The sequence below is a fragment of the Oryctolagus cuniculus genome, chromosome 7 (assembly GCF_964237555.1).
Source record: "Oryctolagus cuniculus chromosome 7, mOryCun1.1, whole genome shotgun sequence".
In the NCBI taxonomy this organism is placed as follows: Eukaryota; Metazoa; Chordata; class Mammalia; order Lagomorpha; family Leporidae; genus Oryctolagus; species Oryctolagus cuniculus.
In genome coordinates this window covers 11,635,270-11,649,191 of record NC_091438.1, presented here as the reverse complement: position 1 = coordinate 11,649,191, position 13,922 = coordinate 11,635,270, and the positions used below count along the sequence as shown (strand labels likewise).

Genomic DNA, 13,922 nt, shown 5'->3' with positions numbered 1-13,922 from the left:
ATCTCAGACCAAAAGGATGGAATTAGGATGGACTTTAAAAAAAAAAAAAAAGTATTAATTTGAGAGGCAGAGAAACAGAGGGAGAGAAAAAGAGAGAGAGCTCCCTTCCTAAAAGCTGGGGCTGGGCCAGCCATAGCAGGAGCTGAGGATTTTCCAGGGGGGTGACAGAGTCCCAGTGACCTGAGGCATCAACCACCACCTCCTAGGATGCCTACAAACAGGAAGCTGGAATTGGGAGCGGAGCCAGGACCCACACCTAAGCACTCTAATACGGGACATGGGCATCTTAACCACTAGGCCAAATGTCCCCTCCCGATTCTTCTATGAGAGATAGAGAGATCAGCTGATTCTGTAAGAAATAAGTGAAGAGTTTTAGTCATTGCTATGAGAAATAGAAAAGCTGCTGACTTAGGAAAAATACAAGAAAATGTCAAAAGAAATTTTTTTAAAAGTTTCACAGACAGAGGGGAGCCAGTGCTGAATTCCACTGGTTTACTTCCCAAATGCCCACAACAGCTGGGACTGGGCCAAGGCAAAGCTAGGAATCAGGAACTCAATTCAGGTATCCCACAAGAGTGGCGTGATTCCAATTACAAAAGTCACGCTGCTGCTCTCCAGGATCTGAGTTAGCTGGAAGCTGGAGGCTGGAACCAGAGCTCAGTATGAAACCCGAGCACTCCGCCATGAAATGTGAGGATCCTCTCCCTGTCTTTGCTACGCTAAGTGCCTGTCCCCAAAATCTCAAAGTTTAAGTGCACCTTAAGAACCCCAAACTTGACAGTGACACCTAGAAATAGTATGCCAAATGTGAATATTTAGAAATAACTATCTTTTGTATGAAGAATATATTCAAATAGGCTGATATTTTAATAAAATCATCAGTTTTTAAAGAGAAAAATTAATTCATAAAAAGGAATACATCTGACTCTTTTCTAGTATATGTACATCTTGATGCAGTTAGATAAGATGTGTGGTTTTCTGAAGCATGAATCCTTATAGCTATTTGGGTCTTTTACAAATCAGATTAATCTATATACTATACTCTTTACATTTCACTATTTTAGAGTATGTACTTCCTTAAGGAATGACAAATACAAATTTCAATGAACTCACGATAAATCTTATATGAAGTCTAAAAGGAAAGACTTCTTTATATGAAGTCTAAGAGGCTCTGCCAATTCAAAGTAAAAATATTAGAAACAAAAATCACGGTTTATAAACGCTGTTCACGAAAGTTCTTTATATAAAGAAACTCACAGAATTTAAAGTTCTATGTATTCAGAAGGTGCATGCTCTCACTGACTTACTTGCAACACTCAGGGCACCTGTGCAGAACACTTTTGAAAAAGAAAGGCGCTTTACTTTACCCGTGTTCCCTTCGGCATTGCTGTTTCATCCACCAGTAGGCAAAGAATGTTGCAGGCCACCAAGAGGACCGAGATGGACTAAAACACAAAAGGAGCCCTCAGTCTCAACCTCAGAGATCTCATATTGAAATCCAAGTCACCAGATGCGTGTTTCAGAAGGCACGGAGCACAGTCAAGACCAAAATTCTAAATAACCAGAATATATATGGGGGATCTTCCAAAAAGTTTGTGCAAAACTAGTACTATGAAAAAAATCTATAAAAGTTTGGCACCAAAATAAACTTATCTTTTAATTGAATTTTTCCATGAATTTTTGAAGTACTGTTGTACACAATCTGCAGAATAAACTCTAAAAAATTTTGTAAACTATTACAAGATCAAAGCTTGTGATAAAAGCTAATAATATAAGTTCATGATCTCACCAACTGAAAATTCACAGTCTACAGACTTCAAAAGTGGTAAAATGTTATCAGTACTAATTTCATAAAGTAATTTTCATATCCTAGCTCAGAATTTGAAGCAAGGTATCTTAACACCTTGTTGTTTTCTTAAATTGTCATGAAACATAAGACTACATTTCCTAACTTCAGGAGGAAACAGATAATCTTGAAGACCTTAATAATCATTATAAATGTCCATTTTTGTTCTATTGAGTTTTTACAAAGGCAAAGATGAATTTTAATTGTGTTGATAGAAAAGCAGTTTACGTGAAACCAACTAGCTGAGGGAGTTGTCATGTTAAATACTAAAGTAAATAAAGGCTAATTTGCTTTATTTAACTAGATAAGTAAATTCTTACTGTCTCAATGAGAAGGAGAACCATAACAGCAGGATACACCAAATTTCTTTCCCATGCGGAAGCCTTTTTTCGCCTCTCTATTAGGGGAAACAAAGTAAAATATTTCAGTAATTTACGAAAGTGTTCTCCAACTCAAATTTTCATTCCAAAATGCTATAATCAGTATGTATTATTTTTACATAATTTTAACAAAGATAATTTTTAATTTTCTTCCGCAAACTATAAAACCAAGTTTTAAAATCAATCTGTTAATTAAACAGCTTACTCCTGTGACATTTAACTTTCAGCTCTGTAAACACATTTCCATTTTTAACGACACACATTGTTAATATGCAGCTTACACTGAAAATATGGATATATTTTTATTTGGTACTGCTGTAAATATTGATTCAGATATTTATGTGAATGAATAAAGTAACATGAGTGAAAATTCCCCTCTAATCTCAGACCCTCAAGGGCTGGAAGCAAATTCATTTCTAGTTACAACAGACTGCCTTATAGCATCCCAGTCCTCATGCCAAGAACAACTAGAAGAGAAAGATCAAACATCCTTTTAACAAATCTACATGAAGATATCAGAGAGCTACCAAGACAACAAAAATTGAGGGGCCCATATGCTTTGAAACGAAGGGAGGTAAATGCTCCAATACACACTTTCCCTGCAAGGCGTTTTCTAATACATAGTTGGCATGGACCCAGGACACGGAGAAATCAAGCAGAAATCGGTGAGCAAAAGGCAACAAAGCTGAAGGAAAACTGAGCAAGCTCAACAGAGCCAAGGAGGCCAACACTGGCGTTTGGGGCTACCGAGGCAGCCAGAGTTTGAGTGGTATCGCTGTAGAGCAAAGGCAAGTGCCAGGAAGTGTGCCTGGTATACAGCACCACTTCCTCCATTCAAGCTCCAGAGGCCGGGAGGCTGAGATGGACAGAAAGACGCAGCCAAGAAGCAGAGAAGTCCAGCAAAGTTTCTGTCAGGCTCATGGTCCTTCAGAAGTCAAAACTAGAATTTACTGAGAAGGTGGGATCATAGTCAAAAGCAGAACAACTAGGCTTTTAATTAAGACCCAAGAAAAGCTATAGCCTAGAATTAATACCAAAATGGAAACAGAGCAGCCCTTATAAAGACCAAAACCCAGCCCTGAATAGGCTTAAGCACAGGTGCAGGTCCCTCTTCTGTTTACCAGAAAAACAAAAAGCAAATCCTCTCAGAAAGAAGAAGATATCACCTTTTTACAATTTTCTATAAGAAACATCTGGGCCCTCAACCAAACATGACCAGGAGACAAGACAAAGAGGGGGAAAAAGGCACTCCAAACAGATCCACGGTTGATTCACATATCATAATAGAGCCCTAAAACAAAGGATTAACAAGTTCAGTAAAATGAATGACAAGATGGCAAATTTCACAAGTACATTTGAATTTATAATCTTATGTGTATAAAGGTAATTGAAAATAGCTCTTAGTAAAAAATAAGAACGGGAATAGGAGAGGGAGGAGGAAGAAGGGAAGGGGTACAGGTGGAACATATGTTCCTAAGTTTGTATGTATGAAATGCATGAGGTTTGTATACCTTAAATAAAAAGGTTTCTAGGTAAAAACATAAATAAATAAATCTTTTTAAAAATAATGAAATGGAAACTGTAGAACTGAAAAGTGTAAGTGAAACTAAAAATTCAACAGGTAATTTCCACAGTATTTATGACACAGGTAAAAAGACGCTGGAATGGAAGGTAGACCAGTGGAAGATCTCACCGACCAGAGCGCGGAAACCAAGGCGGGAAGCACAGAAAAGAACCTGAGGGAAAAGGTCTGGCATGTGAGCAACTGGGGTCTGAGCAGGAGGCGGCAGACACGGTAGTTGGTAACAGCCAACGATTTTCCCAAATGGGTGAAAGACATCTAGCCACAGAGTCACGAGCTGACAGAACTCAAGAAGGATACATGCAAAGAAAACCAAATCTAAGGACTTTACAAAACTGCTAAACAAAGACAAAAAGAAAATCTGTAAAGCCCAGCAAAAGAACAACAATATGGCTTTTAACCAGAAACCAGAACATGTTGGAATGACATTCTATAATCTGAATACTTCTAAATTCTTCTTAAAAATGCCCTACAAATGAGAAGGCAAAGTAAGTACGTTTTCAAAAGAAACAAAAACTAAATTTATTGTCAATAAACCTATACTAATGAAATCTGAATGGGCGTTTTTTCAAGCAGAAGCTAAATGCATTCTGTGAATATAAATATGAAAACGCAAGTCAAGAATATACAGACCAAAACATCAATAAAGCACCATTTCATGACCACCGAACTGGTAAAAAATTAAAAGTCCATCACTACTAGGTGTAAGCAAGGATGTAGAACATCAGGGAATCCTACTCAAGCCTACCAGACTCATAAAAATAGTACAGTAACTTGGGAGAACGGTTTGTCATCATCTACAATAGTTGTACATGATTACAAACAATGATCCTATAACCCCACCTCCAGTACGTACCCTGAGAAAACATACACACACACACACATATATATAACTGTACATAAGATATGTACAAGAACAGTTACAGCAACATTATTCATAATAGCAAACAACTAGAAGAGGATGACTAAAGTAACTTCAGACAATATATTGTTACTTAGAAAAGAAAATGAATGAATATATATGGCTTTTTTTTTGTTTGTTTGTTTGACAGGCAGAGTGGACAGTGAGAGAGAGAGACAGAGAAAAAGGTCTTCCTTTTGCTGTTGGTTCACCCTCCAATAGCCGCCGCAGCCGGCGCACCACGCTGATCTGATGGCAGGAGCCAGGTGCTTCTCCTGGTCTCCCATGGGGTGCAGGGCCCAAGCACTTGGGCCATCCTCCACTGCACTCCCTGGCCACAGCAGAGAGCTGGCCTGGAAGAGGGGCAACCTGGACAGAATCCAGCACCTCGACTGGGACTAGAACCCGCTGTGCTGGCACCACAAGGCGGAGGATTAGCCTATTGAGCCGCGGTGCTGGCCCCACATATGGCTTTCAAAAACATGATACTGGAATTCCCTTTTGAAGATGGAGCAAAACCAGGGACCAGATTTACCATCCAGCCTGAAGCAACGATTTTCCAGAAGACACTGGCTCTCTGGTGTGGAAGGACAATGAGATCTGAGATGGGAGACAGCATGAGCCCTCTAGACCCGGCTTTGCGGTTTCGAGAGTTTCCACGTGATATTGCAGAAAGAAGGAACCCAAGCCACGCCTCCCTCGTTCTTTGAGTGGAGGACATGAAATGGGAGAGCGGGGACACTAAGTTACTGGAGTCTGCAGAGCAAAGCATCAGCACAGAGGAAGAACTGCAAGGATCTGCAAAGGCTCAGCCTCAAAGATTCAGTAGAGTAATGATCTGCTCGGGTATGTGAGGAAACATCCTAGGGCTACACAAAGAATCACCCAAAAATATAAGAGGGAAACGTGGCAGACACAAAAAGCTAATAAAAGTGCCTGCTCCCATAAGACAACACAAAACTTTATAGTCACAGGGCATCAGAGAGTTTTGGTGAAGGTTCCTGCCTCAGTGGACAGGAATAATACTGCTCCGATCAAGCCCACCAGGTTATCAAATAAGACACAAAGATATGAAACTGTGTCCAAGTAACTTAACTGCATCCCAGAACAAAGTTCCTCACTTACACAAATACAAAAACCAGTACTCAACTAGGTAAAATTCACAATGTCTAGTTTCCAATCAAAAATTTAATGGTGCATCTCAAGCATTTAGAAAAACAGGAACAAACCAAATGCAAAATTAGCGGGAGGTGAGAAATAATGAAGATCAGAACAGAAATAAATGACACTGAAACTTTAAAAAAAGGATCAACACAAAAAAAAGCTGTTTTTTTGAGAAAATAAACACGATAGGTAAACTCTAGCCAGACTTACAAAGAAAAAAGTGAAAAAACTCAAATAAATAGAATTAGAGATGAAAACGGAGACAACACAACTGACACCACTGAAATACAAAGGGTCATAGGAAACAACTATATGCTAAAAACTGGGGGCAAAAAGGAGACTTCAAAGAAATGAATGAATTCTCGGATACATGTAACTTAACAAGATTAAAAGAAGATGATGTATAAATCCTAAACAGATCTATAACAAGCAATAACACTGATGCAGTAATTAAAGTCTCCCTTCAAGGAAAAGTCCAGAACCTGCTAGCTTTACTATTGAATTTTACAAAGCATTTAAAAAGGATCTAACTCCACTACCTTTTAAACTATTCCAAAGTACTGACCAGGATGAAACTCTGCCACACCCTTTCAATGAGGCCAACATCACTCTGATATCAAAACCAAACAAAGACAATACATGGAAAGAAAATGATAGACCCAAATCCCTAATGAATATAGATGCAAAAATTTTCAACAAAATACCAGCAAACTGAATCCAACAATACAACAAAAAGATCATATGTCATGTTCAAGTGGGCATGGCTTTACCCCAGAGATGCAAGGGTACATCAACATTCAAAATTCAATAAACATCACAAATCACATTAACAGAATGAAGAACAAGAGCTATTTGGTTATCTTAACAGATGTGGAAAAAACCTTTGGTAAGACTTGACATCCTTTCATGATTAAAAACAAAAACTCAACAAATTAGGTATAAAAGGAGCACACCTCAAAATGATAAAGACTATATATGACAAACCAACAGCCAATACCATATCAAATGGTCAAAAGCAGAAAGCATTTCCCTTCAGGTCTGGAACAAGACAAGGACGTCACTTTCAGCACTCTTAGTACAAGAGTGGAAGGATTAGCAAGAGCAACTAGGAGAGGAAAAACAAAGGGCATCAAAATGGAGAAACAGGAAGTCAAAATATCTATGTTTGCATATAACATGGTGTTATACGTGGAAAAACTTAAGTACTGCACCAAACGGTTATTAGAACTGATAACCAGTTAAGTTGCAATTTACAAAATGAACATACAAAAATCAGTAGTTTTTTATACCCTAATGAAGAACTTGCCAAAAGAGAACTCAAAAAAGAAATCCCCATTAATAGCCAGCAAAAAATTAAATATTTAGGCATAAACTTAACCAAAGAAGTAAAAGATCTCTACAATGAAAATTATAAAACAGGGGCCGGTGCTGTGGCACAACGGGTTAACATCCCGGCCTGAAGCGCCGGCATCCCATATGGGCGCCGGTTCTAATCCCAGCTGCTCCTCTTCCGATCCAGCTCTCTGCTATGGCCTAGGATGGCAGCTGAAGATGGCCCAAGTCCTTGGGCCCCAGCACCTGCATGGGAGATCAGGAAGAAGCTCCTGGCTTCAGATCAGCACAGCTCTGGCTGTTGTAGCCATCTGGGGAGTGAACCAACAGATGGAAGACCTCTCTCTGTCTCTACCTCTCTCTGTAGCTCTGTCTTTCAAATAAATAAAATAAATCTTAAAAAAAAAGAAAATTATAAAACAGTAATGAAAAAATTATCAAGGACACAAAAAGAAATGGAAAGATTTCCTTGCTAATGGATTGAAAGAATTAATATAATGAAAATGTCTATAAAACCTAAAGCAATCTACAGATTCAACACAATCTCTATCAAAATACCAATGACATTCTTCACAGAATTAGAAAAAAAATTCTAAAATTTATATGATATCACTAAAGACCCAGAACAACCAAAGCAATCTTGAGCAAAAAATAAATAAATAAATAAAACCAAGCTGGAGGTATCATAGTACCTGACTTCAAAGAATACGCCAAAGCTACAGTAATTAAAATAACATGGAAGTGGCATAAAAACCAACACACAGATCAATGAAACAGAATAGGGAGCCCAGGAATTAATCCACTTACATACAGCCAACTGATATTTGATGAAAAATACACAGCCCATACAATGGAGAAGGAGAATCTCTTCAATAAATGGTGCTGGCAAAACTGGAGATATATATAGATATATAGATACATATATGAATGAAATGACCTCTCACCATATGCAAAAATTAACTCAACATGGAACAAAGACCTACATTTAAGACCTGAGGCTATAAAGTTACTGGAAGACAATGTAGAACAAACACTTCAATTCACTGGTATAGGTGATGACTTCTCGGATAAGACCCTCAAACCGCAGGACACAAAAGCAAAACTAGACAAATGGTATTATATCAAATTCAGAAGCTTCTGCACATAAAGGAAATAATCAACAGAGTAAAGGCTCAGCTACCAGAATAGGAAAAAAATATCTGCAAGCTACTTACCCGACAAAGGATTAATAGCCAGAATGTATCAGCAGCTCAAAAAACTCAACAACAGAAAAACCACCAATCAAAAAATGGGCAAAGGACCTCAACAGACAGTTCTCAAAAGAAGAAATACAAATGACCCACAAATATATGAAAAAATGCTCAACATCACCAAGCCATCAGGGAAGTGCAAATCAAAACCACAATGAGATATCACCAAATTCTTGTCAAAATGACTATTACCCAAAAGACAGAAAATAACAAATGCTGAGGAGGATAAGGAGAAGAGGAATTCTTACACCCAGTGTAGCCACTGTGGAAAACTGTATGGAGATTCCTTAAAATACTAGAAACAGATCTACCATGATCAAGCACCCCACTATGGGTATATACACAAAAAGACACGAACATGCTCTAACAAAGAGAGAACTGTAGCACCACGTTTACAGCAGCACTGTTCACAATAGCCAATATGGGTAATCAACCAAGGTATCCATCATCAGATGAATGGAATGGAAAAATAAAATTCAGTGTACAAACACACACACACACACACACAAAGTGGAATATTATTTAAAAAAGGCTGAAATTCTATCATTTGCATAAGGTGTATGCAAACAAAGGACATCACGTTGAGTGACATAAGCCAGACATAGAAAGACAAATACTGCATGTTCTCCCTTATATGTGGGAGCTAAAACTAAAAAAGAAAAAATCTTTTAAAAGGAAGAAAGAAAGGTCTGGGTTAACAGTATTGATGCAAATACAGTTTTGTCAAACTCTGTTGTGTATTTTTGTCAAACCAATGGTTAAGAATGATACACTACTCCAACGCCGGTACTTAGGCGTGGGCCGGCCTGTCCTTGGGCTTAGAGAGTGGGACGTCCAGCTTCCCGGTGCGGTCCTTTGGGGCGCGAGCTACTAACGAGCAAGTTAAAAATGGGTGATGTTGAGAAAGGCAAGAAGATTTTTGTTCAGAAATGTGCCCAGTGCCACACTGTGGAAAAGGGAGGCAAGCACAAGACTGGACCAACTCTCCATGGTCTGTTCGGGCGGAAGACAGGTCAGGCCGTTGGATTCTCCTGCACAGACGCCAACAAGAACAAAGGCATCACCTGGGGAGAGGACACGCTGATGGAGTATTTGGAGAATCCCAAGAAATACATCCCTGGAACCAAAATGATCTTCGCTGGCATTAAGAAGAAGAATGAAAGGGCAGACTTGATAGCTTATCTCAAAAAAAGCTACGAATGAGTAATAGCTGGCCACTGCCTTATTTATTACAAAACAGCAATGTCCCGTGACTTTTTTTATGTGCACCATTAATTCTCATACACCAGAATTCAGATCATGAATGGCTGACAGAATATTTTTGTCCAACAGTCTAATATTGCCTTGTGTGGTTAAATAGGAAATTTTGGTAGTAATTCCAGTTCAGTGAATGCCCTCACGTTTTCCTCTTCTAAGGATATGATTGGACTTACTTAACAAAACTTGTCAATGCCATCCCAAAAGCTGTTGGGAGATTGGATTTAGATTTAAATGCTGGGGAAATTGCCTCACTGTCTCAGAACTGAACAAGATTCACTTGTTCTTTACCTACCTAAGGCAAGAGCTGAAGACATTTGGAAACGTCTACTTCGTATTTTTGGTCTTAGCTGTGGCAATCTCATTAGAATTTCCTGTATCTAAACTTCTGCCTTTTACTTACTGAAAGGCATTTTAGTGTGGTTTATGCATATCAAATAAAGAATATTTAACACTTCTCACATTTTATAGATGATCTGTAAGGTCAGGTGCTTTGAAGGTCAGCATGACCAGGTGGAGTAACAAGTTACACTTGCTGTTGAATTCTTTACTGCCTTAGACTGAGTTAGAATTCAGGATTGTCTATAAGCAGCCATTTGGAGACACATAACACTGAGGAGCTACTGTGTATTTGTGTTTAGTAATGGTGCTTTTGCCAACTCAATGGAAGGACTACGGTAGAGGAGACACCATCAGCACAAAACCTCTAAAATATGTGATCACAAGACTTAAGAGAATTAAAAACAATTATAGATCATGAAAAAAAAAAAAAGAATGATACACTACTATAGTTTTAGTGATCTATGATTATTTTAAAATTTAGTGTGTATGCGTGAAATTGACATCTTTTCATTTGACTGTTTGTAGCCCTTGCCTATATTCCTATTGAACGGTGGTCTTTTTTGGTTTTTTACTTGTATTTACTGGAGCATTAAGACTTTGACTATAATATAAATTAAAAACATATTATTTCAAAAATTAAAGAATCATTATTTTCTTAGAATTCTATGAACTACATTAAATCTGTTCTCTTTATGTTAACAAAAATTTTTAAAAATTGCCACACATGCAAAGAATACAATGTAACCAATGATAAGGGGAAACATCAAGCAATTGAAACTCATCAATAATACAATGTTAGAATTAGCAGACACAAACATTAAAAGTATTGCCATAAGTGTATGGCATTGTTTCAAAAAGGCAGATGATACAGATAGAACATGTTCATCAGAATTATGAAAGACATAAAACTGGCCCAAACAGAACTTCTAGAGATGAAAAATACAGTGTTTGCGAAAAAAATACACTAGATGATTAAAGGCCAATTAGATGTATAGAAAAAAATTAGTGATTGTGAACTCATGCAAAGGAAGTCATCCTAAATGAAAACAGAAGAAAAAAAAAGACTAAAAAGTAAATATTCCTGATCTATGGGCTAACAAATTTAACTGGAGTACCTGGAAAGAGGGAAAGAAAAAAATATTTAAGAAGTCCAAAAATTTCCCAAATAAAAAGTATAAATTCATAGATCCAAGAGACTCAATGGACCCAAAAACAAGAATCATGAAGAAAACAATAAGACACATCTTAACAACACTCAATGATAAAAAAGACATCTCAAAGCAGATAAAAGAAAAAAGATATACTAAAAGTATGACAGATTACTTGTCAAAAATGATGCAAGTGAGAACACAGAGAAGCAACATCTTTGAAAAGTATTTTGTATGTTAACAAAACAAACATAAAAATGGAGATAGGTACTTATCCTCTCCCTAAAAGACAGTCTTGATCAATGATTTTAGACAGTTTGCAGCATAAACTAAAATTCACTTTTTCTAATTTTTCATAAAGACTTTAATAATGCATTATGCCCAATACATATGAAAAAAACACAATACCTAATTTGGTCTTAAGAGTCTTCACATTTTCAAGTTCCAGTTCCAATTCCATTATGTTGTATTCCACTGATGAAGACAGTCCTTCAAAGTAAAAATATTCAGAAGCATAAGAGAAGCTTAGTACTACAGAACAGGTAGCCCTTTATCTAAAATATAAAATAGCACATTGAAATTCCTGGTAATTAGGGATAAAAATAAATGTTACTGTGATTCATAGAAAAGTACTTACACATCTTTTACCATTTCAAACATCTAAACACTGCATGTTTCCTAGAAATTTTCTTACCTTGGAAAATTCCTATTGGATCTAAAACTTTTCTTAGTTAAAAATGCATCATGTGCTTATTGTAGAAAGTGAAAGCAATCAAGACCTCCTCTTCTCCATCTCATCTCCCGAACGTGACAATTATTACCGGCACGGCTGTGGCTTCCATACATTTGTTCATACTTGTAAACACGTTCACACACACAGAGCTAGCATAAATATGGCTTGTATCATATATTTCATATGATTAGGGCAAAATCAGACACTTAAAAAAAATATTTGCTTATTTGAAAGGCAGAGAGAGACCTACCATCCACAGGTTCACTCCCCAAATGGCCACAACAACCACGGCTGGGCTAGGTAGAAGCCAAGAAGTCCCTCTGTCTCCCACATGGGAGTCAGGGCCCCAAGCACTCAGGCATCACTCACTGCCTACGCAGGCACAGTAACAGGAAGGTGGATCAGAAGCAGAGCATCCAGAACTCACACGGGCACTCTGATGGGGACACCAGCACAACTAGTGGCTTAACCTGCAGCACCACACCACCAGTCCCCAGACACATTTCTTATTGGTTTTCCTTCTCAAAAAGACATTCAAGTTGAAGATAGTACCAACTCCAAAACAGCTGAATAGCAATAATTCCATAGTATTAACACAGTACAATTTTATTCAGAATTATGCCCCTCATCAATATTCAGATTTTCCTTAATTTTTGTCACTAAGGTCACTACAGCACCAAAAAATAAACCTTCTTATATGCACACTCACCACTATTCTTTCTGTAAGATTCCCAAAATTCAGATTGCTGAGTCAAAGACTGTGAGCACTTATAGTTTTAAGAGATATTTAAAGGTTACTTCTCAAAGATATTATAATTAATATTATTTATTAGTAGCTTTTAAAAGAAGATTTATTTTATTTGAAAGGAAAAGCAAAAGAGAGAGACGGACAGACATCTTCCATCTGCTGCTTCACTTCCCAAATGGCCACAACCCAGAAGTCTTGGCCAGGATGAAATCAAGAGCCAGAAACTCCATCCTGGTCTCCCACATGGGTAGCAGGAGCCCAAATACCTAGGCCACCTTCTGCTGCCTTCCCAGGTATATTAGCAGGGAGCTGGATAGGAAGCTGAGCAGCTGAGACACAAACAGGCACTCCAATAAGGGATGCTGGCATGACAAAAGGCTAGGCTTAACCTACTGCACCATAATGCCAGCCTCCATCAATATCTTTTCATTATCTTCCCTAGTACTCAATGTGAGCACTTTGAACTTTTGTCAAAGTGATGGGTATAAAATTTTTTTCCTGTTACTTTACATACATTTTCCTCAATGTGACTGACGATATTTTCTTATATCTACTCATATATATATGCATATATAGATATCATCATGCTTGTTTGTCTAATGGTCTGTATACACTAGCTCCACATTCTTTTGATTTCATCTGTTAAAATCTGAAGGAAATAAATAAAATCCACATTATAACTATATTTTTATTAGATTCCTTTGGTTTTCAAGAGTTTTCCATTACAAATTTTTATTTGCCTAAATTTTTCTGTTGTTCTTCCTCATGAATCAGACTTTTGATCATTCACAATAATCCTCATGGTCCTTTTGATGTGTTGCTAGGTTCAATGGCTAGCATTCTGATGAAGGTTTTTGTGTCTATGTTCATCAGGGAAATTGGTCAAAAATACTGTCTCTCTCTCACATCTTTTTCAGGTTTAGGAATTAAGATGATGCTGGCTTCACAGAAGGCATTTGGGAGGATCCACTCCCTTTGAATTGTTTTGAATAGCTTGGGAAGAACTGGAGTGAGTTCTTTAAATGTTTGGAAGAATTCAGCAGTGAAGGCAGTGTTCCTTACTTAGATCATTCCAAACCTGGCTTCCAAGATCTCATTTCTTTCTCTGGTCCTTCTGCCACATCCTTTCACTGAAACTACCGGCGACAATCTCGCAATCCTCAGTCACACCAGCAAAGCCCATCTGCCATGTGAGGACTGGGACTTGAGCATCTTCACAGACCATTATTCTGTCAACTG

At 37.7% G+C, this 13,922-nt stretch overlaps 2 protein-coding genes across 11 annotated transcripts in view; one reads left to right on the top strand and one right to left on the bottom strand.

Moving 5' to 3' along the window:
- The window catches only part of LMBR1 (limb development membrane protein 1), a 163,619-nt gene that overhangs the window by 27,113 nt on the left and 122,584 nt on the right, over positions 1-13,922 (bottom strand). For all 10 annotated transcript variants that reach the window (XR_011390276.1, XR_011390275.1, XR_011390277.1 and 7 more), the window contains 3 exons: positions 11,611-11,691; positions 2,167-2,243; positions 1,368-1,445 (listed from right to left, as the gene is read on the bottom strand). Coding sequence is in view for 7 of the 10 variants with exons in the window: in XM_002715020.5 (XP_002715066.1) it covers positions 1,368-1,445; positions 2,167-2,243; positions 11,611-11,691 (236 nt within the window). In the remaining 3 variants the exon portion in view is untranslated. The remainder of the gene's footprint in view (positions 1-1,367; positions 1,446-2,166; positions 2,244-11,610; positions 11,692-13,922) is intronic.
- LOC100354724 (cytochrome c-like) lies at positions 9,239-9,761 on the top strand. The gene has a single exon (XM_002719621.5). It carries the CDS (start codon positions 9,344-9,346, stop codon positions 9,656-9,658), a length of 315 nt encoding a protein of 104 aa, XP_002719667.2. The 5' UTR covers positions 9,239-9,343; the 3' UTR covers positions 9,659-9,761.